General features: G+C 39.3%; 2 protein-coding genes across 8 annotated transcripts; one reads left to right on the top strand and one right to left on the bottom strand.

Annotated features, from left to right (window-relative positions):
• Window positions 1-324: 324 nt before the first annotated feature.
• Window positions 325-17,112, bottom strand: LOC121859559. Of its 5 annotated transcripts, XM_042356478.1 has the most exons (13): window positions 17,012-17,112; window positions 13,442-15,833; window positions 11,700-11,872; window positions 10,761-10,868; window positions 10,328-10,471; window positions 8,197-8,313; window positions 6,852-7,000; window positions 6,360-6,464; window positions 4,523-4,766; window positions 4,192-4,317; window positions 2,703-2,882; window positions 1,495-1,655; window positions 325-419 (listed from the first exon to the last, which is right to left on the bottom strand). In XM_042356478.1, the coding sequence occupies exons 2-12, from the start codon at window positions 15,816-15,818 to the stop codon at window positions 1,506-1,508; spliced, it is 3,873 nt and encodes a 1,290-aa protein (XP_042212412.1). In that variant the 5' UTR covers window positions 15,819-15,833; window positions 17,012-17,112; the 3' UTR covers window positions 325-419; window positions 1,495-1,505. The 5 variants fall into 5 exon arrangements, with proteins under 5 accessions (XP_042212412.1, XP_042212411.1, XP_042212413.1 ...); XM_042356477.1 differs by lacking the exon at window positions 325-419 and having other exon boundaries at window positions 1,421-1,655; XM_042356479.1 differs by lacking the exon at window positions 325-419 and having other exon boundaries at window positions 1,421-1,655; window positions 10,761-10,865.
• Window positions 17,113-17,969: 857 nt separating this feature from the next.
• On the top strand, window positions 17,970-25,445 carry LOC121859558. 3 transcript variants are annotated; one of them, XM_042356475.1, is made up of 6 exons: window positions 17,970-18,147; window positions 20,251-20,350; window positions 22,233-22,684; window positions 23,089-23,165; window positions 24,592-24,989; window positions 25,179-25,445. In XM_042356475.1, exons 3-6 carry the CDS (start codon window positions 22,596-22,598, stop codon window positions 25,290-25,292), a joined length of 678 nt encoding a protein of 225 aa, XP_042212409.1. In that variant the 5' UTR covers window positions 17,970-18,147; window positions 20,251-20,350; window positions 22,233-22,595; the 3' UTR covers window positions 25,293-25,445. The 3 variants fall into 3 exon arrangements, with proteins under 3 accessions (XP_042212409.1, XP_042212408.1, XP_042212410.1); XM_042356474.1 differs by having other exon boundaries at window positions 22,221-22,684; XM_042356476.1 differs by lacking the exons at window positions 22,233-22,684; window positions 23,089-23,165 and having other exon boundaries at window positions 17,971-18,147.
• The last annotated feature ends 2,520 nt before the right edge of the window (window positions 25,446-27,965 follow it).

Raw genomic sequence — 27,965 nt, 5'->3', positions numbered from 1 at the left:
AAGCCATAATGGTTACAAAATGTTAAAGTAGATATGAGAGTGTACCAAGGGTGTCTTATAGCGTACACTCAAAGGGAGTACAGCATACACTTTTTCCCGAGTCACTCAACGTCAAGCTAATTAAACAGTCATCCTTTGATTCGTTTTTTATAATCAGGTTTCTCTGTAGCTGATATACATCTATATGTGTACTGACACTTCATAATATATACAGTATTTAGACAAGATTGAGAAAGTTATAATTCTTCATACCTACTGTATTGGAATATTTCCATCAACTGATTAACTCATAATTAAAAAAATTATGTTCTGTTACTGTTACCTGGGTGACAGGATCATTGCTGGTGGGGGTGCTGAAGTTAGCTCAGTTGCAAGAGTCGGAAGTGGCTGCCTTTATTGACGGCACGAGGACCTTCCTTCTGTGAGAAAAGGAAGAGAAGTGCAACTAGCATGAGAAGAGCGATGTTGTATGGCAGCAAAACATTGGTGGTTAAGAGGATGACATACTGTACGAAGGCTTGAGCGAGCTAAAATGAGAATGATGGTGGATGTGTAATGTGACACTGAAAGGTAGGAAAATGTGTTCAAAGGTAAGAGGGCAGCTTGATATTTTGAGTATTGGTGAAGTCTTACAAAGAGGCAGACTGAGATAGCTGGCACGTGGGGAGAATGGAGAAGGCCAAATGGGTCAAGAGATGCAAGAACCTAAATTCTATGGAGGGTAGTACTAGTACAGCCAGGGGTAGGTCAAGAATGACATGGCAATAAGTTGTAAGAAATGACAGAGTTAAGAACTTGATGAGAGAGGTTGTGTGCAGCCTAGAGAACTGTCATCAGGTAATTGCAGCTAACCCAGGTAAGCATGGAATATGGCCATAAAATGTTGACAACACAGTAAACCCTCGATAACTTGGCACACATTGGTCTTTGGCCTTGCCGAGTTATCCCAAATTCTGACTAATCGAGGCACTTCCTCCCTCCCACAAAAATACAACAATAAAATTATTTGACGCACATATGTGTACATGTAATTACTACACGTAAAAAAGTAACATTAACTAGTACTGCAGGCGAAGAATGAAGCATCATAGTAGGTGACACAGGTATGGTAGGTGATGCAGAGGTATGGTAGGTGACACAGAGGTATGGTAGGTGATGCAGAGGTATGGTAGGTGATGCAGAGGTATGGTAGGTGATGCAGGTGGCCAAGTATACGGAGATTTTCCCAAATAATTTTACAAATCTCTCCATTTCCCGAGTTATACTAATACATTCCGAGACCATTTTCATACCGAGTTATAAGAAATTCTGAGTTATCAAATGCCGAGTTATCGAGGGTTTACTGTAATGATGACACAATGAATAAAAGAAATGGTTTACCTCTGAGACAAATAGTTTAGGAATAAATTATAAAACATTCTTTGAAGAAATAATAACTTTATTTTTATATTAAGCATTTGAATTCCAACCATCACTGGGATAAATAATGCATACAGTATATCCACTCATCGAGCTGTCATAACAGTGGTGAGGTAAAGTCTCTTCTCTTCTCCACCAAGAATACCAATCTCAGCCACAACCTCCTCCATGCCCATAGTGTGCCAGCCTTCTTCATCCAATTCACTGTTGTACTCCAGCCCTAAGTCATTCAGTACCTAGGGAACAAGTATTGATATCAGTGACAGCAGAAATGTTTCATATACACAATACAACTTTGTTATAATACATTAATTATCTTTTAGCACGATAAATTGTACACCATTTACTCCAACCCATATGCTGGCTACACCCAACCGCTAACTTTATGTTGTGTGGACTGTACCTACAAGTAAAATCATTAAGCCAACCTTTGCTTTCCTAAAAATCACTTCCACCACCTGACCCCTGACTAACTGTAATGTATATAAAAAGATCTAATACATGTTCTTTTATGGGAACACCATCTACAACCATCCCTTGTTAACTTGATCACTAATCCACACATTTAAAAGATTTCCAGAGGCTGACACTGAAACCACTCTAAACACAACAAAGTTTGGACAGACCTCCAAGATGGCTCGAACTGTCCCAATTTGCAGTCATTAGAAATGGCTGAAATACCAACAACTTTTCCTTAGAATTAAAATGTTATCTGTACAAAGAACTCTGCAGCAACAGGAAACAACGTTAATGTAAATTACCGAGAAGACTTGACCATAAGTTTTACAAGTAGTGCTGTAAAACACAAGTACTGTACTGTAACATGATGTAAGCATTACCTACCACGGTTACTTTTGGGGGAATGATGTACTGTATGCGACCGAGGTATTCAAGTATTGCAAACTAAGGATTTACTCGTATGTTTTTGTTGATCATTGACTTTTGAAGTAAACACCGATCAGGTATGAAGTTTATTTCATAACTCTGGTTTTCAGAGGTAAATGCCTGTTTACACTGACTTGAATAGTTCAGTGTCCCTGACTTAGAACACAAGACATCTTCCAGGATAAGTTGGGCTCTGTCAGGGGAATATTGAGGCAGGTAATCTTTCAAGCTGCTTGCTGAATAACTCCTAAAATATAAGAAGCACTGTACGAGTTACTAGTCTACATGAAGACACTGGACAACAATATAGATTTTCTTAATGAATTGTAGATGAACAAAGTAAAAATCCTAATACAGTACAGGAAGTTGGGTAAAGTAATACACAGTCATTCACTTACTGTTTCACTTTCATTCATAAGAGCAATGTTGTGTAATATACAGGCAGCTTTTATCAGTGTTGCGCTGGTTTCCACGGGGTTATCAAGCTTTTGCATGCGTCTGAACCTTGACTTGAACACCGTCATAGCGTTGGCAGTCAACTTGTGAGCTTCCTGGTGATTCTCATTGTACAAGGCCTCCTGGTGGGATGATCATAATAACAAGCTGGTGAACAATTACACATATGTTAACATAAATATTCTTTAATAAAGTTCATTTGGTCTTGATGTGGATTTAAATTATATCTAGGTTTTTCTTTTATAAATTTTTTATATAGAAATCATGTTAAAAATGCAGTAACAGAGTTTTGTATGAGAGAGAGAGTTTGCCCTGACCAAGTGAAAACCTTAACAACTCCCCTGGAACATACGACGTGCTCTTGCATTCTACTGTACATGTTGACTCTCGGCTTCCATTCTTTTGAACGAGCTGAAGCCAACAGATATCATGTAATAGTGCAAGTCCATTCATCATTTTATTTTATTTAATGACAAACATTTGTATTGAAGAAAGAGTAGCAGCTGCCACACATCATTAATGAAACAAATGAACAACAGTGATATAAACACGCTGCCTTACAGTACACCATTCATCACTGGTACATATGATCAGCTCCTGCCAGTATCACCTCACATTGTCTACAATTGGAAAGAAAGTCTCTGCTCTGTGGCGAGACATTCCCCTGTACTCAATATACTGTACACCACAATACCAATTTTATAGGATAGCTCAGGACCAAGAATATTCTTTTCAGGAAGTATTTTCCAAAAATCTTTTTAACTTTTACTTGCCAAAAGATAATAGTATAGTGTATATTCCTTAAAATATAATTAGATATTTCTAATTACACTATTAATTAAATTATTTGGGTTAAATTTCTTCTTACCCAGTAGCAATGGTATTTCTGTAATTAACAGATTGTTGTTCAAAAACAACAATTGAAATAGTAAGGATGAACATTTAAATATTCTAAATACTTTAAAATGTAAACAAACTGTACAAGTAAAGCCGATCTATAACCCATAATTATAAAATGTCACTGTAAGCATAATACAATACTAGTCAAACCATTAACGTTATGCAATAAAAAGAGTTGTATTATCCGGCCTCACAGAAGCTTCCCTTCTCTGGATGCTCCGACAGGACAGCACATCACCACAACTCCACCTTCTTGTTTACTGTAGGAGTAACTCGTCTCTGTTTTACACAACATGATGCTGGGCAATCCAGTGATCAATTTTTATCATTTCTTTGGAGACATTGTGAACACTGATACGAGAAACACAACAGTCAAAGCATAAGAGAAACACAAGCTGGCTGGTGTCAATCAGTGACTTGCTGACCAGGAGGGGGGTGTCAGAGGACCAAAACTAACCTAACTCCTCACCAGCACCAGCCACCAAACTATAAACCTCTGAGGTATTGTACTGTACACAACTTTAGGCTCACCTGGTAAGATAACATTTCTGTCATGTGTGGAGTCATGAGGGCTGGTGCCAAGGGGTACACAGCCGGGGCCACCAAGTGTGTCTCGGCACTAGTAAGGTTCTGGATGGCTAACCACGCTTCTGATTCCTGAGACAATATAAAACAAAATAACGAGAACTGAATATGAGAATTTGATCATTATTCTAAGGTTACATTAATCATTTTTTTAGAGTAATGCTGTAACAATACCTACAGTAATGAGTTGGTAAAATACCTAGATTAAACTATGAGAATAAAAACATAAGCCAAGCTATAATATACAAGAATTAACTTGAGGTTCACAGTACAGTACCTGGAAAACCTGAATCCTTGTTCCTGTCTTTGGGGAATCCAAGTGGATGTCTCGGAATACAAGTCTGTGGTCAACAATGAACTGCAGCACAAAGGCACAATTGGTTTCAGAATCACCAATTGTTAAAGCATAATTGTATTTATCATTCCCAACAGGTGGAGTCATGTGGATGAGGGAAGCATCCATGGCGCCGAACACTCCTGGGAACCCACAGTCTTGCTTGATAATCTCTGCTATTTGTACCCTGAAAAGGAAAAAACATGTTGCCGATATTAATCCGAAAACTTTTTCAGTTGAAAATGCACAATACTGTAAATTCTAATGCAAATTTGTTCTAATGCTGATATTGACAGCCTTTTTCTTTTCGTGTGTGGATGAATTAATTACAACAAATTACTTGAACAAGCACCTACAGGTTTGACCAAGTCTGTCATAGGAAAATAAGGAGAAAAGAACAATTTGTAATCGTGCACTCGGAAGTCATGTTGTACTCACACTATCATTCCCTCCTTCACAACTTCCCATCATTCTTCTGTGGGGGAGGAGGCGGTCATGACCCAACAGCCTCCAGGTCACCCTATCAACAAATATTTATTCTCTTCTCTATTCCTCTTATAACCTCCTCCATTCTCTCCTTAGTACTGTGTATTGTTCCACTTTTCCCTTCCATGTTAAAGTAGACTTCTGCACTCCTCTACCTTGCTTACTTCAGTATGAGACATTCTTGCAGAAAAGAATGTTACCAACTTACTAAGTGGTTGATAATGAAGCCCTGCAATCTGACTGATATTATGACTAATTTGAATGAATTGAATAGAACACGCCAAGAAAATGGACACTTAATTTGGGGTAAGGCACAATATATGTAGCCGACCCAAATAAATTAGTGATACGAGCACTAGTAGTTGTGATGTGGTGTGCTCACTGAAGCCTCCTCTCTCTAGTGTGAGTGAAGGTAAAACTTTGCTTCTACTCTTCCTTTCATGACATTCATTCCAGCCACTAAAGTCAGGCCTTCTAGGATGAGACCAAAGGCTGAGTCACCGTTGTACAGTCAGCAAAATATTATTCTGCACCTTTACGGGTTCCTACAGTATGACACACCGGACCAAGAATTCTGAAAACACTCATGAGTCAAAGCAGATGTTGGTAGCTCTGGCTTTCTGAGTTGCCAGTTACTCTGTAGATAGTATTTAACAAAAGGTGTGTCTGCATGCACAATGTGTTACAAGATGTGAATAGAGCAGTTAACATCATATAACTATATTTATAAAATAATTGACGCTCAGTTACCTCTGCGTAATATTGTATAACTTTCCTACGTTACAAATGTTTGGTATTGATTTTTCTGGTTGAGGTTTTGTATTATTCCACTTCTCATCACTTTCTCAGATAGTGGTTATAATCATGAGTATTTAAATGATTTCATTGTATCTCTTGTATGCAAAATTCCTATACAGCACCTCAGTTTCTAGAGTGCCTGCCATTCCTCCCAGATGTGGGCAATTAAACGTAGGACTACGGTATAGTATACAAGTATAATGCTGTGACATTATCTGGTTTAAGTGCTGTGGGTTTATATGTATTCCTGATAATTTTGCTGTGGTTACTACACATTATATAAGGAATAAAAGCACATTAGTTTTACAATGAATCACACAATCAGAGGTACCAACCTTACCAATACCTGGCGTCAGTCTCACAGTGTTCGTTGCGAGAGCCATCGCACCCAGGGGTGCAGAATAATTTTATACTGACGATACATACAGTATATTCAAGCCATCTGGTGAAGGACAGCTGGCCATACAAAAATTGAAGTAAACTAATCAACACTCACCTTTCCTCCACAGGCGGCCACTTTATATATTTATTATTCTGTTTCAGAAGGAAATCAGCAAACTTCACAGTGATATCAAGGAGTCTAGATGGTTTCACTTTAAATCTGCAGAAAAATTGCAAGATGGAGAATTATAATAATAATAAAAAATACTATATTAAGTTCCAGATATACTAATCACTTCTCTTCAAATATGTTAGTTAACCCTTTTGTATGTAATGTATAAATAATGTTACATCAGGGCTATGAGACGGTTTGTATGGGTCAAAGTTCCAATAATGGATGGCCCCAGTTGACCCTGGACCAGAACCCTTAGCTTCCAATTACAAATGTATACAAAATTATGTGATTTCATGATTGTGACCATTTAGAAATGCAACCTGGTGTGAAACTAAGAGCTTCCTGTTACAACAACAAAATATTAAAACAATGATACAATTGGCCATTTATTTTATGTTTACAAATATATTAATGATTCAAATTCCAACTTACTTTGCACTGGCTGCTGCAAGATTGTCACCAGACCCAAGATAATAGAGGGCTGCCAAGACTTGGTTGTCCAGGAGCTCTTTTTCTGACACTGTTAGTCCAGTCGCCTCTAGCCTTTCATTCTCCTCTTTCTGCCACTCATTGACTAAGAACTGAGAAGAAAATAATCAGTTTCATAAAAATATATACAATACAGTCATTCAAATGATGTGATGTGTTCTCAGTAGTAAAGAATATTGCTTTAATGTTTTGAGCTGATTGCTCATAACCTCTGTTTGAAAAATCTCATTGTGTGGCTTTGATGACCTTCAACTAATAGGCCCACGTATAGACTGTACTCTGCCACTTGATTACACGACAATATGGAGATATCTTGCCAGCCAATTCTTATAAAAAAGGAGAACCAAACTGAACTATTCAAAGTTGTCAAGAAACAGTGGATTGAAATGAATTTGATATGTCCTAGCTTCTCTCAGTGATAGAAATAGCATACTGTACTGCATTGAAACATACAGGCCAATTATAGTGTCAACACTTCAAATGCTAGTGAAAGTACCAATGTAGGATCAGCATATGGGTGGTAACCCCTTCTTCAGCTTCTGACTTAGTGTACAAATGTGTGAATAAATTACACCACCAACTTCAAGGCCAACAGCTCTCATGTGTATGAAATTTCAGTTTACTGTCTGTCGATGAGTTGTCCTTCTCTATCCAATTTCTCGCCCCCAAGACTCACTAGTACAGTACTTTATTTTTTGGCCTTGTAAAATTATCAGTGCTGGCAGAAGACACAAAATATAAATGTGGCTCTGCAGTAAGCCTGCCTAACATTACATGGTCTTAAACTTAGAGCAGCATATAAGGATGGTGTCTAATCAGCAAGCAAAGAATCCTATGATCATGATGGTACCAACTCCTCTGATTGGTCAGGTCCTCTCTACTCTTGTGTTCTTTCCTGAGGTCACTGCCTCAGTCTGTCCACTGATCCAGCAGCTGTATGGACTTCCTTTCCTCATACCTAATTTTACTTCTGATGTCAATGAGCAATAAAATAAGAAACCTGAAAGAAACTAACACTCACTCAACCAACTCTACATGTTATTATACTTCTGTTATACGGTACAGTACTGTATATATGAGGCAGCCATCGCAAATAAACCCTACCCTCTTTCATCTTTAGTCCTCAAGTCACCATAAAATATTTGTATGAAAAACAATAATTGTAGATAATGACTCTCAGCTTTACATAATTCCTCAGCAGATCTTCATCATTTGTGTGGTACCTGTATGTCTGTTTCCCACACACAGTAGTGATCTAATTATGATACTTAGATTATTAAATACTTACCTGGAACAATGGTTTTGTAACTCTAAATGTGTGAAGAAAACTGCTGTCATTCAGGTGAGTATCCCAGAGAGGATGGAGTGACAATCTGTTAGCTCGAGGTTTTCGGAGTTTGCCAAGCTGAAATAATTTAAGCCATTTAATAGAGCTCAACATCCAAAGTAAACCTGTTGCACATAAAGTGACTTCATACAGCATTTATGGTTGCCAAAATACAATACACTGTATGAGTAAAGTAGACACACTTGACATTGTTCAGCTCAGAGTTGGAAGTCTGAATGTTGGTACGTACTGTACTGTGCAGGCAAGATTGGGTGAGGTTGTCAAGACACTGAATCATAGAAAGATGGAAGCCTGTTGTGTACAAGAAACTTCATGGAAAGGAGGATCAGCAAGGTTGAATACTGGTAAGACTGACAGGTACAAAATCTATTGGAAAATTTGTGAATCTGGGTCAGGTGGTGAAGGGAACTTGTCTGCTTGAAAGTGGGTGGAGAAAGTACTACAAGTGAAAAGGGTAGATGCGAGAATTATATTTTTTGGTGTTATTGGCAGGCAATAATCTGATAACTGTTGTATCTGTGTACACCCTACAGGTTGAGCTAAATGAGGAAGAAAAGGACAAGTTCTGGGATGCATTGCTGCATGTAGTGTCAGAGCTTGGTGAAAGGGAACTTGTAGTACTCAGTGGAAACCTAAAAAGCCATGTTGGTGAACACACATCAGGTTAAGCATGTGTACAAGATGGAAAAGGCTTTAGAACAAGGAATACTGAAGGCAAAAGAATACTTAAGCTTAGGGATGCATTGAAAATAATTATGTAACATGCTGTTTAAGAAGAAGCAGAGATATGAATTGTGAACCAGCTGAGTTAACATTATTGAAAAGTTGTGAAGCACAGACACTGTAAGCAATAGTAAGAAACATGTTGGAAGCAAAATATATGATGTTCATGACAGCAATATGAACAGAATGCAAAAATAACAAACAGTACAGAGATGAAATGTGAGAGAAAACTGACCAAGGTTTACGAAGGTGGTGTGAACATATTGAGCAAACAGAAATTAAGACTGGTAAAAAAGAGTACTGTATACATTATATGTGACCCACAGAAGGATGGAAGGAGGCGGTAATAAAGGCACTACATATTAGGAGGGATGGACAGAAAAAAAGCCAACAGTGTGTGTGTGTGTGTGCACGTGTGTGCACGTGTGTGTATGTGTGTGTGTGTGTGTGTGTGTGTGTGTGTGTGTGTGTGTGTGTGTGTGTGTGTGTGTGTGTGTGTGTGTGTGTGAGACTGGAAAACACAAAACAGTATCTTGTGGTTTATGAGGATGGGTGTGCTGCATATAAGTAATGGTAGGTTATATAAAGTACATACATTAACCGGAGCCTTGTTATGGATGGGTGTAGAAGAACACTTATTAAAACAGAGTTGAATGACAGTTAGTAAAGGGAGACACTGCATACTCTTGATTCTGACCACTTGGCAACACTGCAGGCAAGACCTTGCAAGAGTGAGAAAAACAATATCTCTTCCTACTGTATAAAACAAGATAACAAATACAGTACAGTAAGAAAATTACAGTATCTAATATACTATAGGAATAGCCGTGTGTCTGTCTGTTCTGGGCAGCCGAAACAGCACAATCGTTTTTCATCAAACTTGGTGGAAAAATCGTAAGAAATTCATAGAGTGGAACAAACCTGGTCCCATGTCGATGGTTTCTTTAGGAAGGCATTAATGAACCATTTTATTTACGATGGAAAACGATGCAAGTCTACGGACTTGGCGCACCCTCATTCGCTGTAATGAGCGTTCAAACTTTCACCGGGCATGAAGGGCCCGCGATCACTTGTAACAAACTATAATGTGAATTGCACTGATGTTTTAATGTTATTGCTGCACTTTAACAACTCAGGCCTTTAACCCCTCTGAGCTCTGAACTGAATAAACTTGTGAGGTGCCAGTGAACTAAAACATTAAAAGTGTGGCATCCCCGTAGTGAGGGGTTAAGCACATAAGGTTAGTAATTACTTTAGTCCATCAACAATAGAAAAATTAAGAGAGCCAGAACTCCCTTTATGGAAAATGTTTAAATCATAAGAACAGTGTTACATGGGAGAAACTTACTGGTCCCATATCATGAGCGCAGTGATCAGATTCCTTTGGTAGTTGGATGTATATTCTTCGTTCACCTTGTGCACGGCCATCTTTGAGCGCCAGACGGAGAAGATTCGACTTTATCTTCTTCTCCTGCCGTGAGTCTACCTGTACCTGTTTAGTGAAAACAGAAGGAGTGCTGTATAAGAGCACTGAAAATATCTACTGAAATCCTCTACAGTACAGTACAGTACAGTACAGTACAGTACAGTACAGTACAGAACAGTACAGGCATCACCAAGATGTGAATTTCACAGATTTTCATCAAATTTCAAAGCTCTATTTTATTTCATCCAATATTGACTCCACCTAACTGTTTCTGCCTTATGTCGACTACTGTACACTTAACTTTTACACCTTAAGGTAATAAGAAAACAATATCAGGCAGTTAACACTGACTTACCTTAAAATCAGGAAACTTGATAACATCCTTAAGAAAAATTTTGGCAGGACAGTCCACTTTCTTAGAGACATGACCTTGTGGATACTTTTCTCTCTGCAGAGATTCCTGCTGATAAAGAGGTTATATTGTACACAATACAGTACTGGTTTCTCTAGTAAAGGAAAATAACTAAAATCTCCATGTTGGACCACAGTGGCAACACCACGAACCAATATTTTTTTCCACACACACACACACACACACTGTGTCTGGCCCATCAAGTAAAAAAAAAAAAAGGTTTCTGGATAACATGAAAGACACCACATGAAGCAAAGAGATCCCTGGACCTTGATGAATTCCTCCTATAGAAAAAATATTCTTCACTTCATTTGCGAGCCTCACTGTTAATCCTTGCTGCTGTTGCCATTTTTGTCAGTCCTACTCTTCATAATTATAAAGAAAAGGCAGGCATGTAAATTGTGATTACCAAGTTAATTTAGCCAAGGTTCAGTGACTGTGTGCTTCTAATGGAAACTCCCACATCATAGGACTAAATATTTCCATTAAAAATAAATGTTGGTGGTATGGCTGGAGAGGCATTGTTTAGGTAACATCTCATCACTATATCCAACAAATAAGGATTAGTGAGTCATAAGTCACAAGCCATCTGAAGAGTCATCATCATGGAAAGTCAATGGGAAGAGGTTGTAAAAAATGACAGAATTAGGAACCTGACGAGAGACCGTAATACTGTGCAGCATGGAACACAGCCATCAGGTAACCTCGGCTAACCCAGGAAAGTGTGCAAAATGGCCTTAAAACGATGATGATGATGATATGGAAGAACAATAACCATTAATATCAAATTGCTGAATGAAGAAAAAGGAAATATGTCTTAAGGGTTTTTACCACCATGCTGTTACAAGGAAAAAGAAAAGCTAAAGAGAGTTACAAACTTACCTTTCTTTTTGCACTGTTGAGTTTCTTTTGGTAAGCACTTCTGTTCACACCATACTGACACTCCAACACTTTTGTGCCATTAAGGATGTAGGGAACTCCATCAAACTCTGGAAGTGTGTTTTCCCTGAGCTCTTCTTGCTGCCATAGAATCTTTCGATTTTCTGCACACAATCCTGGAAATTTAGGTTGTAATAATGATGACTTTATTCCACAAACTCAGCCACCAGCCACCTCCCCTCACCCCTCATGTGTTGCCGGCAGACTCCACACCTCCAAACATTTCTTCACTTCCAAATTCCACATTTTCTCTAACAACTCTATGCCTTTATTATACATAATTAACATGAAATTTAAGAATAAAGACTACATTTACTTTAATTAATGTTCCACATACGGTATACATACCACATGAAACTAAAATGAGTCACTTATTTTCACATGAGCTTAGGAGTAAGTTCCACTGTGATTGGAGAAGATTGGTGACACATAGAAAACTTATTTGTAGATTTAAAAACATTGTGATTACAGTAATGTATTAGAAAATGTTAGTGAAATAAGTAAACATACTGATCAACCTCCAAAAAGGTGAGGAACCACTGCTGTAAGGCCATACCCATGGTGGTGACCTTCTGTACGGGACCACAAGTTTCAACTTGTCAGACAATTGAGTTTCTTTGCCAAAAATGCGTGAATTATCACAAATTCCTAATATATAAAGGGTGAATCTGATGGGTCCAAGTGTAAAGTACAAACGAGAAACTGTGGTGATTGGCAGGTAAGATGGTGTGAGACTCTTCAGCAAAACAACCATGTGCTCTTCAGTGTGCATCAATACAACATCTAACACCATAAGTCACTGTACAGTACTTTAAGTTTGGATATTTTTTGCTCCTACAGGAATTGATTTTTGTGTAGTTTTAGCTGAAGAATAAATACAAAACTTAAGACCAAACAACCCTTAAGTAACATTACACAGGGGCTGTAATATCATAGCTACATAAAGGTGAAAACTCCAGTAGTTAATGGATAACCTCCATGGTTCTTAGACCCTAACCCCATGTTTCCCGTTAGTTAATTGGTTTACAATGGCACAATTTTGCAATTATGTAACTCCTTTAAAGAGAAGGTTTACCGCAAATCTGTTCAAATGTTTAAGAGAATGATGCAAGATGTGTTTAGATCCTTCAGGGAGACCGAGTTCACAGAGGGGTACTGCATGTGCTCAGCTCAGAGCAGCCGTGGCAGGTGGTGACTGAATCTAATGGTTGGGCCTCGGGTGACCGGAGCAGTGTACACTTATCCAAATACCTGTATCCCAACTTAAGTGAAATAGTTACAATAGACAGACACAAAGGAGTCAATAGATTACACCCAGGCAACAATATCAAGGTTTCTTTGAGTTATCAACCAGCAGCCAGACAACTAAATATACAATTTCTGTAGCCAAGTCAATAAGGCTTCAATTATGAATATTTATTGATGAATTAGCAACTGACTGGTCATGTTCTTTCACTAATAAATTAACTAAACTTATAAAAATTACAAATAAATGAAGTACCCGGTAATACTTTCCTTAACATGTATTCAGACATTATTTTTACTCTTAGTCGTCCAAGTTTAGCGTCAACCATCAACACTCTAATCATGTACATTATCTTTTAATATTTCTGTTTCTCTAGAGACAGAGATATAACAATAGCTTCTACCATACTACAATAACATCCACAAACACAGTTACTTACCATCTCTTCCAAAACTCCGCTGCACCTTGTAGCAAATATAACGAGACATTGTCCTTTGTTGAAAGAGCTGGATTGTTTCACTTGCTTTTTCTAGAGTGTGAACATAGCCACAATTAGGCCTGACCGTATTATCAAAGTAACCAGTTCCCACTGCTGTTGCTGTCATCTCTCCACTTATGTCGTCCTCAACAGAAACTTCCACAGTACCAAGAGCATCTTCTCCACTAGCAATTTCAACTGTCTGATCAATAACATCAGTGGCAACTGGTTCAGTTTTCTTACTTGCTTCTCTCATTGCTAAATGATATTTTCTAAAAGTTCTTTGGGCAGGAGGAGGATATATGACATTATTCTTGTTAACCTCGTGGTTGTGAGTCTTAACGTACTTAACGGTGACCGAGCCATTGTGACATTCTTTAACTAACATTCTTGCTGGGCAAATCATACCAGTTTTAACTCTTCCTTTCTTCCACTTTCTTGAAGACCCTCTACTTGTATCACTTGGTGTTTCTGAATATCTATCTGGTCCATTGTATTGACACACAAAGCACAAATATGCCTTACCATCATTAGACGTAACACTGTGTCTTGTACTGAAATATGAATAAGATTTCATCTCTTCATCTTCTTTCCAAACTTTAAATTCAGTTAGAGAAGCAAAACTTTTCTCTGTTACGTTCACCTCCATATCAGTGTGGTCATTCTCCATGTGTTTCATCATAGACGATATATGAAAAAACATTTTCTCACAGGATGGATGAATACATTTTGTCTTTTTCAATTTTCCTCCAACACCACAAATTTCCATGTGTCTCTGTAAGCTCTGCAGGTGACCATACAATGTGTCACAATTCTGACACTTAAAGCCATGTTCATTGTCTGCCTTAGGTTCCTCCATATCAGGGTGATCTCTTTTAACATGTTGCATCATCCTGGACTTATGGAAAAATTCTTTTGTACATGAAGAATGAATGCATTGTTGTTTTCTTAATTTCCCTCTTTTACCGCATGTCTGAGTGTGCGATTTCAGGCTTCGCTCGTGAGAATATTCGCGGTCACATTTTGGACACCTAAAATTGGTGTCCTTAACAGGATCAACATACTCCATGTCAGGATGTTCCTCCCTGACATGCTGAAGTAGTCTACATTTGTGAAAAAATTCTCTCTTACAAAGTGGATGAGTACACGGTGTTTTCCGCACTTTACTTCTGTTTCCACAAGCTCTCTCGTGGGTCAGGAAACTCGACATATAAGTGAAATTACGCAGGCAGTTTTGGCAGCTATAGTTAGGAAGGGGCTCCAGCAGGGACTTCATTCTTGGATGTTCTTTCTTGACGTGACGGTTTAATATAGACTTATGGGTAAATTTTTTCCTACAAGAGGGATGAATACACAGAACTTTCTTATTATTGTCCAGTGTACAAGGGCTCTTTAGGTTGACTGATTTACCACAAACTTTTTCATGGGTATGTAACAAAGACAGATTAGTAAACACACATTCACAGTTGCAACAGATGTATTCTGGATTTATAAAATTGGGATCTACTTTTAGTTCTGGACCTTCATCCGAGTGATCCCTCTCGTAATGCTCAATCATCCGGAACTTGTGGAAGAATTCCAACGCACATGAAGGGTGGATGCACTTTGTTTTTCTTAGTTTACCAATTTTTCCACATATTCTGGTATGGGACTCTAAGGTTCGCACGTGAGAATACTCGCCACCACAGTTCTGACACTTATACTTTGGCTGACGTCTGGGTCGGGAATATTTATTTTCGAGATTATTTTGGCTCTCCTCTGTCACCTGTTGGCTCTTCATATGAATCAAATTTTCTTGTAATTTAGTGTCTAAAGCTTCACAATAAGGCTGTGTATCCTCTCTCTCTTGCTTGAGTTGTATAACTTTGATCATGGCATGAGATGGTAAGTCCATGAGTGTGGAATTAGGCTGGACAACCATAATTTCTGTGTGAGGATGAGCATCTATAATATTATTTAACAGTTCAGGGTCATCAATTTCATGTTTGAATTGTAAAGGTAAGTTCATTAACTCTGGGTCAGGCTGGATACATATTGATTCCTGTATAGTCTCCATTCCTTGCTTGTCAGTACAATAATTTACATGGTCTTCATTTACCTCTTGACAATTCTTTTTTAAACGATCACTAGCATCACAACGGTCACTCTGAAAACAAGAGGAAACTTCCAAGTATCTTCTCCGGTAGTGATCAGTCATCTTCGGTTCATCCCTGTCTAATGATTCATGTGTTTCTTCCTCATCTTTCTCACTGTCTCTTGTCACTCCTGACTCATCATTTTCCTCCTTAAAATTCATTACTTCCCACGTTGTGTGATCCTCCATAAAGTGTTCATCCATTTCATCATGAGTCACCTGAAAAATGAAAAAAATAAAAAATCATCAGCACCAAATTTACAATACATTCTTCCACACAACACGAAGATGATAAAAAAATGGTTCTATCAGCAATCAAATCTTATCCCTTAATAATCAGTACTTTTGATCAATTATTTTGGTGTCAAAATCCTTTACATATACAGTACTGTACTTATAAAATACAGGTAACTGTACAATACCATATATAGATACAGATACAGGTATCAGTTTGAAGGAAAACTTACAGCTCTGAAGAAAACACATTATGTATGGCAATTATATACATCTTCTATCATAATTATGAAATGCTGTTCTGGATAAAATCACCACATTGATATTATGAAATACATATATCCTAATAATTCCTTGAAATTGACAAAATAATACAAAATTTAATGAGAAAGTTATCATCTACCATCATCGTCTATTCATAAAATGGGTAATTACTGACGACTGATATTTCATAGAAAACCGATTTAAAAACCACAATTTCACTGTTTTATAGTGGATACTGTCAAAGTTATTGCAAATGTGTTAAAATGTTTATTTAAAAATTCAATTTAACCTAACCATAACCGTCTAATATTGAAGACTAGACCGCAAACATCATAACAACGGTCCGACTAATTACCCAAATGTAGTCGCAATTAAGTCAAATGATGGTCGTACAAGCGTAATTCGGGCTGTGAATCACTTCTCGATTATTATTTGGCGTCATAAAGTAAAAAAAAATTGGTAAACTTAATTTAATCTGAGTTGCATTGTGTTAGGTTAGGTTAGGTACATGCACTTGACCTATTAACTCAGATTAAATTAAGTTTAACAATTTTTTGTGACTTTGTGACACCAAATACTAGTCAAGAAGTGATTAGCAGTCCGATTTATTCATCTAGGACCATTATTTGACTTCATTGCGGCTACATTTGGGTAATTAGTCGGACCCTCATAACAACGCGTCGGCGGCATAAATCATCAATAGGAGTCCAAAAAATATTCTAGTTGCTGGTTATTTATGAGTAAAGAACTCTATGAAGTGAAATACTCGACAAATGGCATTACTGATATAACACATTAACAGTACATGTTCTGGAAGGAAAAAGAGATTTACTGTATATTATTACACAAATTGGATATCCTAGTCAGTTGATAGATTTTAATGGGAACTAAAGCTTTACCTTCTACAGATAAAATGGTCCTGAAGCTCCTGGTTAATATACTATAGCCTGGGGTATGAGGTGGATGTCTTGCCTCAGGGACCTTCACTCCTCCATTGTTTTGTTTATAAGTTGTGAGCTAAAGACAACTATTATCTACCGATTTATTTTTCATTTATAATTTTTATCACAAATGAAAATAAATGTAATTATTGTCAACTTATTTGTTTTTTTATGTATTGTTATTTTCATTGTCCATATATTTTTATTATCTGAAAATTCTTAGTGAAACTGTAGGATTATTTAATTTAATTCAAAGTATTATTTCACCATTTACCAATATATTGATCTTACCAGCGGTAACAAGTACTATACAAGGAACAACAAGAAATAATTAAAATAACACTAACTAACCTAACTTAACCTCGTGCCCCCAAATAGTGTTAGGGTGGTTAATCTTTAGGTTAAATAAGCTGGGGGTGGAGATTCTTCAGGTGATCAAGGTTTTTTCTATCATTATTATTACAGTATTGTCAATTGTTGAGTAACATATTTGTAAATACTTGTTTATTTTATAGTCTCAACATAGTATTTAAGTTAATAACTTAAACTTGATAGGACACAAACTTAACTAACCTGTACTGTATCATTTATATTGCCTTGTTCCTCTTTATTATTGTTGCACATATATTGCAACATCATTAAGTCCAGTGTGTTGTGTATCGAATACACAACATGATGCAAGCCAAATGGTGAACAGTACAGTGGGTATTATACACTACAGTATGTGGTGCAACTTCTCGTTTCCTAATTTAAAAAATTATAAATTAATAGCACAATGGATTAACAATATCAAGCAATAAATGAGTACTGACCACAGAATATAACCACTAATTAGTTTAAAAAGACAATTATTAATGCAAGTATTTAATGGAGGAATAACGGTGTGTGGTAACTGTGTGGCGGGTATAATGAAGAGGTGAGAGATGCAGCTCGCACTGGCTCCTTCCCCTCCGTCTCTTATTGTTGCATTTTTGGCGATATTTTCTTTTTTCATATAATTTTAACGTCAAAACAGACAATGGCCTAATTACTTTGCAAGTAAACTACGGGGACCAGCTGCAAGGGGTGGGGACAAAAAACATAGTACTGTACAGGTAAGTCCAATATTAAGCATTTGTTTTGTATTTTACCAGTTTAGAGGAACATTTTCGTAGATATTAAGGCCACATTTTCCTTACTACACCCTTAGATAGCTCCAGGAAAGTGGAATATGTGCTTTATTGGTGTTTTAATACATCAAGTTTTCTGATGTGTGTTACATCGTCACGGCAACAGGAAATGATTGACGTGTTATCACCATGGAGAGTTGCACGAATGAGTGTAGTTTTTCTTAATACTATGACTAGTTCTCTCAAGATGTGTTTGTGGTCATGAGTACTCGTCGTGATATACTCATGATTAAAAAAAAACAACTGCTCACTTTTCTGGCATCTTCTTGGTGTAGATTAATATGACCCCTTTCTTTTTCTTTTTTTGTATTTCTTTTTATTCTTATTTTTTCGCCCCTGGGCCCCGATGTGGGTCGATGACCTGTGCCCGGGTGGGCTTTAACCCGTAAAAGAAAAGTTCCCTGTTGTAATAAAATATTGCTACCCGTGATACTTGTTTCTTGTATAGTGCTTCTAGGTGTATTAAATACGAGTTATATCCTCAAATATACAGATATTTCTATATCCCATAATTTATAGTTTTTGATGGATTATAGTCACAGTTTAAATACTAACCTTGTTACGCACTTTAGTTGCTCAAGCGTAGATAACATTATAACGTCAACGTCCTCGACTGATAAATTTTCTGACATGATTGTGCGAGGTGAGGCAATTGTTACATACAGTACAGTACACAAGCGTACTTCGTCTTTGATCTATTGTGACACTGACTAACATGGCAGTTTTTTTTTTAGTTTTTTTTTTTTAGGGATTAGCCCACCCGGGCACAGGTCACTGACCCACATCGGGGCCTGGGGGCAAAAATGTAATAATAATAATAATAATAATAATAATAATAATAATAATAATAATAATAATAATAATAATAATAATAATAATAATAATAATAATAATAATAATAATAATAATAATAACTTTTAACTAATAATCGGTCAATTAATAATAATAATGATAATAATAAAGAAATACAAAAATGAAGAAAAAAAACAGATCAAAAGTGAGAAACATTATTACTTTTTACTTTTACTTTTATCCTCTTCGCCACTAATCAGCTCGTTAGCTGCTTGGGCGATCGGTCACGTCTCTGATTAATTTTCCTTTTCATTTATCCTCTTCACCAAAAGATCGGCCCGCTAGCCGCCCGGGCGATCGGTCACGTCTCTGTCACGCACTGTTGGCAAGTACTGGGCATGCACCGGCTCCTGAATGTACCTGAACCCGCTCCAGTGTTCAAGTCTTGTCTTTAAAGAGCTCACACTCGGTGCCGTTACAACACTCTCTGGTAGATTGTTCCAAGAGTTTACAACCCTCACACCGAAAAAGTTTGCCCTCACAGTTTTCTGGACTTGCGGCTTCTTCAATCTTGAGCTGTGACCCCTTGTGGGGCGAGTGTCCGCCAGCTCCAAATGAGGGCACTTGACTGAGTAATGCCCCCTGGGATGCTTATACACCTCAATTAGGTCGCCCTTTGCGAGTCATGCTACAGTGATTGCAACAATTGAGGTTATCTGACGCCTTGTCAACTATCATCATGTTGGTGGCTCACTGATCTTCTTAATACAATAATTACAGACAATTAAGGCGTTCAACATATACTGTACTCAAATGATCTTAATACTACACATACAGAGTTATACAGGGTTATGGATAATGAATATTTGGACTTCAATATAAACAATGTCACCACCTTCGTTTTCTCCGATACAATGTGGAGAGAACGTACTTACTGATGACCCATGAAAACAGGATGTTTTATGAGCGATGTAGCGTATGAATGAGTGTGGGAATAGAGGTATTACTTTGACCATGACAGTAGTACTGTAGAAGGCAAGGACAATTATTCTAAACCCTTAATTCCCACTTTCAGTGTTTATCATTTAATTATATCGAATGAAAAGAATGTAAACCAAAGTTAAATAAATACAAAATTATTGAAGTACACAATCATTACCTGGGGTCATCGTCCATTGTTGCGTTTTCATTGTGTTCACAAAAAAAATATTTTACTATCTATTTTGCGATTTTCAGACGCGAGTGTTGGAGAGGATGGCTGTGTGTGGAGCGGCGGACGGAGTGGAGGTGTGGTCCAGCTCTGACGCCGAAGACGACAACTTCGTCTTCGTCACAGGTAATAGTAAAAGTGATCCTCGTACTACATCAAAGATACCACCAACTAGTTATCAATAAACGATACATTTAGGAGGCAGTGCATGCCCAGTACTTGCCAACAGTGCGTAACAGAGACGTGACCGACCGTCCAAGCGGCTAACGAGTCGATCAGTGACGAAGAGGATAAACGTAGAAGGTAGTAGGCAGCTACCAAACAGGGAGGTACTACCGCCTGGGAAGATATTGGAAGCATAATGTGTTGTCTAATGGTAGACCCTGCTGCCATATGTGACCAAGTCCCAGGCTGATGATCTGTCTTTCTGCCTCATTTACACACAATTGTAGGGTCTCAATTGTTTCTGTTACATGACAACACAACATACATATAGCGTTTCTCACTATTGATTTTTTTTCATTCTTGTATTTCTTTGTATTTATTATTATCATTATTATCATCACAGTGTTGTTATTATTATTATTACCATTAATATTTTATTTTACTTTCTATTATAAATTTTATTTACTATGAATTATTATTATTATTATTATTATTATTATTCAGGCCCCGATGTGGGTCAGTGACCTGTGCCCGGGTGGGCTAATCCCCGTAAAAAAAAGTAAAAAGAGGTTGTCAGCATTACAAGAAAAAATTAATAAGACCCATGCAACTACACACATCAAACCACCTACCCATCGTCACACACAAACCCACCCACACACGCACAAGCATTTTCTTTTAGGTGCAACACGTTACTCAGGATCAATGCAGGTTCACTACACAACTACCACCACCCTTACCTTGATCTTTAAATTTTCCTCACATCAAACCACCTACCCATCGTCACACACAAACCCACCCACACACGCACAAGCATTTTCTTTCACTCAGATGGTGCAACACGTTACTCAGGATCAATGCAGGTTCACTACACAACTACCACCACCCTTACCTTGATCTTTAAATTTTCCTCAACTGTGTGGGTTTTTGTTGTTAATTGACAAACGTAGAGGGAATAATTCAGACAGATGGGCAATAACGTCTCTGACGACCAAATGATTTAAAGGAAACTTTATTTTCATGCAAATTGAAATTTTATACATAAATTACATTTACGTTTGCAATATTTTAGCTTTTTTTTCAAAAATTCAATCTGGATGAGATGAAGGCATCTGGCATCTGCATAATGCAATACTTGTCACTCTTGGACATCAATGATTTTTTTTTTTAAGAATGAAACGTTATATTGGTACTGTATGTTCGAAAAGTTTACAGTCGGGTACGGTATGTTCAAATATGATCACGTCTATTTAATGTTGTATAAAGTTGAAACACAAAACTATATATTTTGTGAAGCTAAAATATTACTTATACTTACCCTCTTCACCACTGGTCGGCTCTAACCTGTGGGGCTGTCGATATTGGCAATTATTGACTGGCTGCCTACTGTACCAGAACCTGCACCGGTGTTGGTCAAGTCTGGTCTTTAATGAGCTCACATTCAGTGTCATCACAACATTCTCTAGCAGGTTATAAATTTACTTCTACAGTATAAGGTACTGTGGTGGATCTCACTGTAGACCGTGAACAAGTAAGGTCATTTTTTCTGATGACGTCATTTCTCATGTCAAACTCTAATCCATATTTACCATGTACCTTATTCTTATTTTCTGAACAGATGTTTTTTCCTCAAATTTGTGGAAATTGCGAAAAAATTGAGGTAAATTTGATATCGATTGTGCATTAATAACACCATTTATGGTAGACAGGACCCGTAAAGTTGATATCTGGCTTTACAAGTTTAACTAGACATTGACTATAAGATATATAGTACAGTACCTGATGAGTAGCATTAGTTCCATGTGGTCGTTTCTCTATAACCACCAAACAGGAAATGTTGTAGTGGAGGAGAGTGAAAAAGCTGTCGAAGGCTCAGTCCAGGCCGGGGGCACACTATACACCTCAGATCACCGAGACCCTACACTCACCACACCCCCAGCACATACACAGTCCGTCAGCTATTCAACCATTATCAAGGGAGGTCAAGACGAGGATACTATCCATTTTGAGGTCAACCATTTTGCGGAATCCCTGCCAGAGCAGTGGCCACCTCTCCCTCAGCCAGCACCCAGAGCTTTTCTCCAACGCCACGAACCTGAGACACCATCAAGCCTTCAGCGTCATCAAGCGTCTCCCGGTATGACGGAGAAGCAGCAGGTGGTAAAGGAGGAGCCCCTCTCGTGCACCATCCACCGCCACTCCTGTGATGAGGACTGTCTCAGCTGTTACTCACATGGCGGTGACTGGTGGCTGTTGTCTGATAGTGAGGACGAGAGTCTGGACGCCTGTATCAACGTGAGTCTCTGACACACACACACACACACACACACACACACACACACACACACACACACACACACACAGACACACACACACACACACACACACACACACACACACAGACACACACACACACAGACAGACACACACACACGCACACAGACAGACAGACACACACACACACACACAGACAGACAGACAGACACACACACACACACACACACACACACACACACACACACACACACACACACACACACAGACAAACACAGACAGACACAGACAGACACACACACACGTTCACAATTTCGTTCCAGAATGCTTATAAAACCCAACTCATGTTTACTGTCTCAACTTGGCAACAATTGTGAATATTTGTGGAACATATGAGGTGAGTGGCGCGGTGCTGTCATCCACAGAGGCGAGGCTGGACCAAACGCTTCGGGGCGAGGAAGAAAGGCGCCAAGTTCCGCCACAACCACCGCTGCTGATTCTGGTACGTCCGGTCACTGTAATGTACCCTTACTTTATCCTCTTCACCACTGTAGGCGGTCGGTCGGTTGGTGATTACATGATGTTACCCGTGACTCTTGGCAAGTATATAGAGCACTGTGCCTGAACCTGCTCCATCAGACCATTTCTGGGGGTGTGTAGACCCTTTTGAACCAGATTCGATCTTGATCAGGCTGAATATGTTGTAACATGTTCGTGTCCAAAGCAGTTTTTTTTTTAGTAAGTTTATGACCAATAAGATCCGACCTACACCAACGTCACTTCACGAGATTCCACATAAAACTTAACTCACCAAAGTCTTAGGTTTACTTTTTACTTTTATCCTCTTCACCACTGATCGGGTCGCTAGCCGCTTGGGCGATCGGTCACGTCTCTGTCACGCACTGTTGGCAAGTACTGGGCATGCACCGGCTCCTGAATGTACCTGAACCCGCTCCAGTGTTGGTCAAGTCTGGTCTTGAAAGAGCTCGCACTCGGTGCCTTCACAACTCTTTCTGGTAGATTGTTCCAAGAGTTCACAACTCTCACTCCGAAAAAGTTTGCCCTCACAGTTTTCTAGACTTGCAGCTTCTTCAATCTTGAGCTGTGACCCCTTGTGGGGCGAGTGTCCGCCAGCTCCAAGTAAGGACGCTCGACAGAGTAGTGCCCCTTGAGATGCTTATACACCTCAATTAGGTCATCCCTTGCCCGTCTGTGGTATAAGCTAGGCAAGTTCAGGCGCTCCAATCTCTCAGGGTAGCTGAGGTGCCGAAGTGCAGGCACCAGTCTGGTGGCCCTCCTTTGAACATTTTCAACCAACTGACAGACCCTAGCATATCTCGGGGACCAGAAGGGGTGACAGTACTCCAGATGGGGAAGCACTTCACTCCTGAAGATCTAGATATCTGAACGACCTTCTTATGAGACCCAATAATTTATTTGCCTGATTTACCTTCTTCTCGCAATGGCCCGAGAACTTCAGCTCATTGTCAACATACACACCTAGGTCCTTCTGTCCTGTACAGCTATATATATATAATCAACAACCTCACCAGACAGGACTCGAACCCTCGACCTTATGCGTGTGACCAGGGATTGCTACCACAGTGCCACAAGGGCACAAAAGCAATCCTAGACTTTATATATTTCACACAAAACCTGTTCATCATGCTTATGGCGCCGTGAACCTCCAATTGGGGATTGCCCGTGCCACTTATGTGGTCGGAGTAGCATTTTACCGAATCCAACTTTGAAACACAAGGTTCCATATATATTTCGTTAGTCCATGTAGCACGCGGACTAAAGAAATATATATATATATATATATATATATATATATATATATATATATATATATATATATATATATATATATATATATATATATATATATATATATATTAACATATATGTTTCTTTGGTGCCAACAGGTGAGGCGGAGAGGTGTGAGGAGGAGGATGGGTGGTGCTGGGTGGAGACGGAGGAGGACAACACACTCCTCACTAACAAATATAACTCTTACCAAGTGAACCATCAAGTTGCCGAAGATGACGACGTCCAGGAGCTAAACCCAGACGGTGAAGATAACTCCCCCCAACACATACACGAACAACAACAAGAAACAACACTGAGTTATACAGACACAACCAAGCAGGACACAGCGTCTCCCCAGGGTGTGGCCGACAAGAACCAGTGTGAGTTGACGATGACTGCAGAAGACACTTGTGCTCCGGCCTCTTGGCCATCTTATGAAGAAGACTTGGATGAGGACGAGGACCAGATGATGACCTACAGCGACCCTGACAATATTCTGGATATTTACCTTGATGTAAGTTTTATTATTCTCAAACTGTGTGTGTATGTGTCTACAGTATGCCTGTGTGTATGTGTCTACAGTATGCCTGTGTGTGTATACTGTATGTGTGTGTATACTGTATGCATGTGTAGTATACTGACTGTGTGTGTATACTGTACTGTGTGTGTACTACAGTTAACTTGCATGTCTTTGTGTCAACAGAATCGAGCCAACACGAGGGTGAAGTTCGACTTGTTGGGTAACCGCGCCCGCCACAAGTACTCTAAGGCCAATTTTAAGGAAAACTGGAAAGTAACCCCCATCTACCCTTACTGAGGTGTGTCCCTGCTAGTGCCTCTCACACCTCTATACTAAAGTTACATCGTGTGACGTGGCGGGAATCTTTAGAATGATCAATTGGTTAATATACGTCACATCATTCACTGTAAACAATGCTCATTAGAAGTGCCTAATAAATGGCTCATGCAAGTCACACCTATTAATATCATTCTTAAATAAACCTATTACAATCTAGTAGGTTCAGTGAGGGTGTACAGTTGGGGTCATTTACTACAAGTACACTCAGCGATGTCAGTAATATCCCTCCAGTGACATGACACAGATCATATCCCTCTTCCAAGAATTTACCAACCGTATTGAAAAACTCTTCGCTACACTCTGTACCACCATCTCCCACCTACTCCTGCCACCCAGTCACTCCTCTCTTCTGGTTTGACACAAGCTGGTAGTCCTCCTGTGAGCCCCCCCCCCCTGCTCACGGCCTACTCCACCGCCGGCGGCCTTCACTACTGGTGTAGTGCCTACCGGGCCTGCCCTGGTGTGTCCTGCTGCCCCCGAGCGAAGTCCTGCCTCATCTTCACGACATGTGGTGCCTCAATCTGTCCTCCACCCACCACAAGCCGCGCCCGCTACTGTGTCTGTGCTGTCTCCACCAGGGCTACCTATTGGACCTGAGGACGCCACTCCCGGCTACCTGTACCCCACCGACATGTCGACGCACACGTCATCACAATCACACTAAAAGTTATGTCCCTCAATATTGTCAATGCCTATGAGCCTCCCTCCACCCCTACTGTACCTGCCCCACCACACCATATCACCTCCACCACCCCCACTGTACTTCGCCTCGCCTAGTACATTGGCAACCCTGAGCCTGGTCGCACTGTTTATAATCTTTGTGGCCAACCCGACTCTCACACCCTCCCTCACTACATCCTCACTTGCCTTATGACCTCCTCCTATAGGTCCCCAGCCGTTACCACCACCTCTTCCCTCTCTGACCAGATATCCCTCCTCCTAGTGACAGGCCTGGCACTTGACATTATTAAGGACCTGCCATAATTTGCCATAAACAGATAAATTGTACCGGGAATTTTCCCCCCACACACTCATCATTCTGTCACTTTATGTTACTTGCTGACAAAATCCATGACTCTTCATACTTTTACGCCCTTAATGCAGGAGTCATAAAGGCAAGCATGAACTCCGCATGCTTCCCAGGTGGGCACTGTAAACGCTTCTGCGCTTCACCTTGCACAGGATGTAAGGGGGTGCCCAATAAACTAGCCACCTCCGGGGCAATCTAAAAAAAAATCTTCGTCCTCTCCGTGAGGTGTGTGAACCCCGAGAGTATCGACTCGTGAATCCTCGAGTGAGGGGGAGAAGGTGGGCGGGTGATGGCGGCGTTCGGTGTTGGGTGGTATTCCCAGCTTGTGCTACACGTCTGAGCGATTCAATACATATTTATTGTGGGTTTTTTTTATGCAACTCGCGTAATCTAAGGGTGATAGAGGGTGGGCTAGTCACAATATGGTGACCTTTTATGACGGGGTGACTTTCATGATCATATAAATAACGGATGTATTTGATTCTATTTACATAGGCCTCAAAATATTAATAAAATGTAATTTGCAATAAAACATACCCAGGAAGATGGCAAACTACCTTATTATAAACATTAATGTGTGAACGACTCTTAAAACACTATTACAACCTGTCTACAATGCTCTTCAGGTCAACTTTGAGTCAGACTTGTGTCATGACGAAATGTACCATTGTGTGAGTAGTAATGTTATTTATAAGGACATGTACCATTGTGTGAGTAGTAATGTTATTTATAAGAATATTTTGTATGCTACAACAATATAATATACGAAATTAATGGTATAAATATGTAAGTAATGAACCGATGAAGCTTCTCCCGTCCCGTCGTGTAAGTAATGTTTGGTCAAGGTCAATATAGACCTTGTAAACAGGGGGTAAAGTCGGTGAATTGTGGCTGATCACATGGACTTTGTGGCACCACAACACTTGACCCACACCACACCATAAAGCCGAGCTCTTTACCAACGTATCTTACATTTTTCTTGACGATAAATAAACTGTTAGATTCACACTGTGTAACCACCCAGGTTATTGGGTCAGCCTTACACCGTCCACGGCTGGTCCTTCGTGATATACACTAATATAATCTTTTTCTTTTCTATTTTCTTTTACTCCCATTTTATCGCCCCCTAAGCCCCGTTGTGGGTCGATGACCTGTGCCCGGGTGGGCTATTACCCGTAAAAAAAAATACACTCGAGAGTTGTAAACTCTTGGAACAATCTACCAGAGAGTGTTGTGACGGCACCGAGTGTGAGCTCTTTCAAGACAAGACTTGAACACTGGAGCGGGTTCAGGTACAGTCAGGAGCCGGTGCATGCCCAGTACTTGCCAACAGTGCGTGACAGAGACGTGACCGATCGCCCAGGCAGCTAGCGGGCCGATCTTTTGGTGAAGAAGATAAAACTATAACATTATATGAATGGATCGTGAAGCCATCAACCCAAAGACTGATGTCATCACTACTCGTGTAATGTATGTGCCGGGTCTGTGGCTGGTCCAGGACATAGCTAGGGCTGGGGTAAAGTCCCTACTTAGACCCGAGGTGCAATTAATGTCAGATTGTTTTATACAATACAAGTATTACTAACATAAGCAATGTCTGC

Source organism: Homarus americanus, unplaced genomic scaffold (genome assembly GCF_018991925.1).
Source record: "Homarus americanus isolate GMGI-L3 unplaced genomic scaffold, GMGI_Hamer_2.0 scaffold7626, whole genome shotgun sequence".
NCBI classification, from domain to species: Eukaryota; Metazoa; Arthropoda; class Malacostraca; order Decapoda; family Nephropidae; genus Homarus; species Homarus americanus.
Note: the sequence above shows the minus strand (reverse complement) of the source record. Positions and strands in the feature narration are given on the sequence as shown.

Bases quoted from the DNA above. Each gene is read 5' to 3' on its own strand.
- LOC121859559 (XM_042356478.1), bottom strand. From the start codon at position 15,818: ATGGATGAACACTTTATGGAGGATCACACAACGTGGGAAGTAATGAAT. The intron at 4,318-4,522 runs GTACTGTACTGT...ATATTGTCTCAG, and splicing joins CAAGGATTCAGGTTTTCCAG to GAATCAGAAGCGTGGTTAGC. The intron at 2,883-4,191 runs GTGAGCCTAAAG...TCATCCCACCAG, and splicing joins CAGAAATGTTATCTTACCAG to GAGGCCTTGTACAATGAGAA.
- LOC121859558 (XM_042356475.1), top strand. From the start codon at position 22,596: ATGAGGACTGTCTCAGCTGTTACTCACATGGCGGTGACTGGTGGCTGT. The intron at 22,685-23,088 runs GTGAGTCTCTGA...TGTCATCCACAG, and splicing joins GTCTGGACGCCTGTATCAAC to AGGCGAGGCTGGACCAAACG. The intron at 24,990-25,178 runs GTAAGTTTTATT...TTGTGTCAACAG, and splicing joins TTCTGGATATTTACCTTGAT to AATCGAGCCAACACGAGGGT.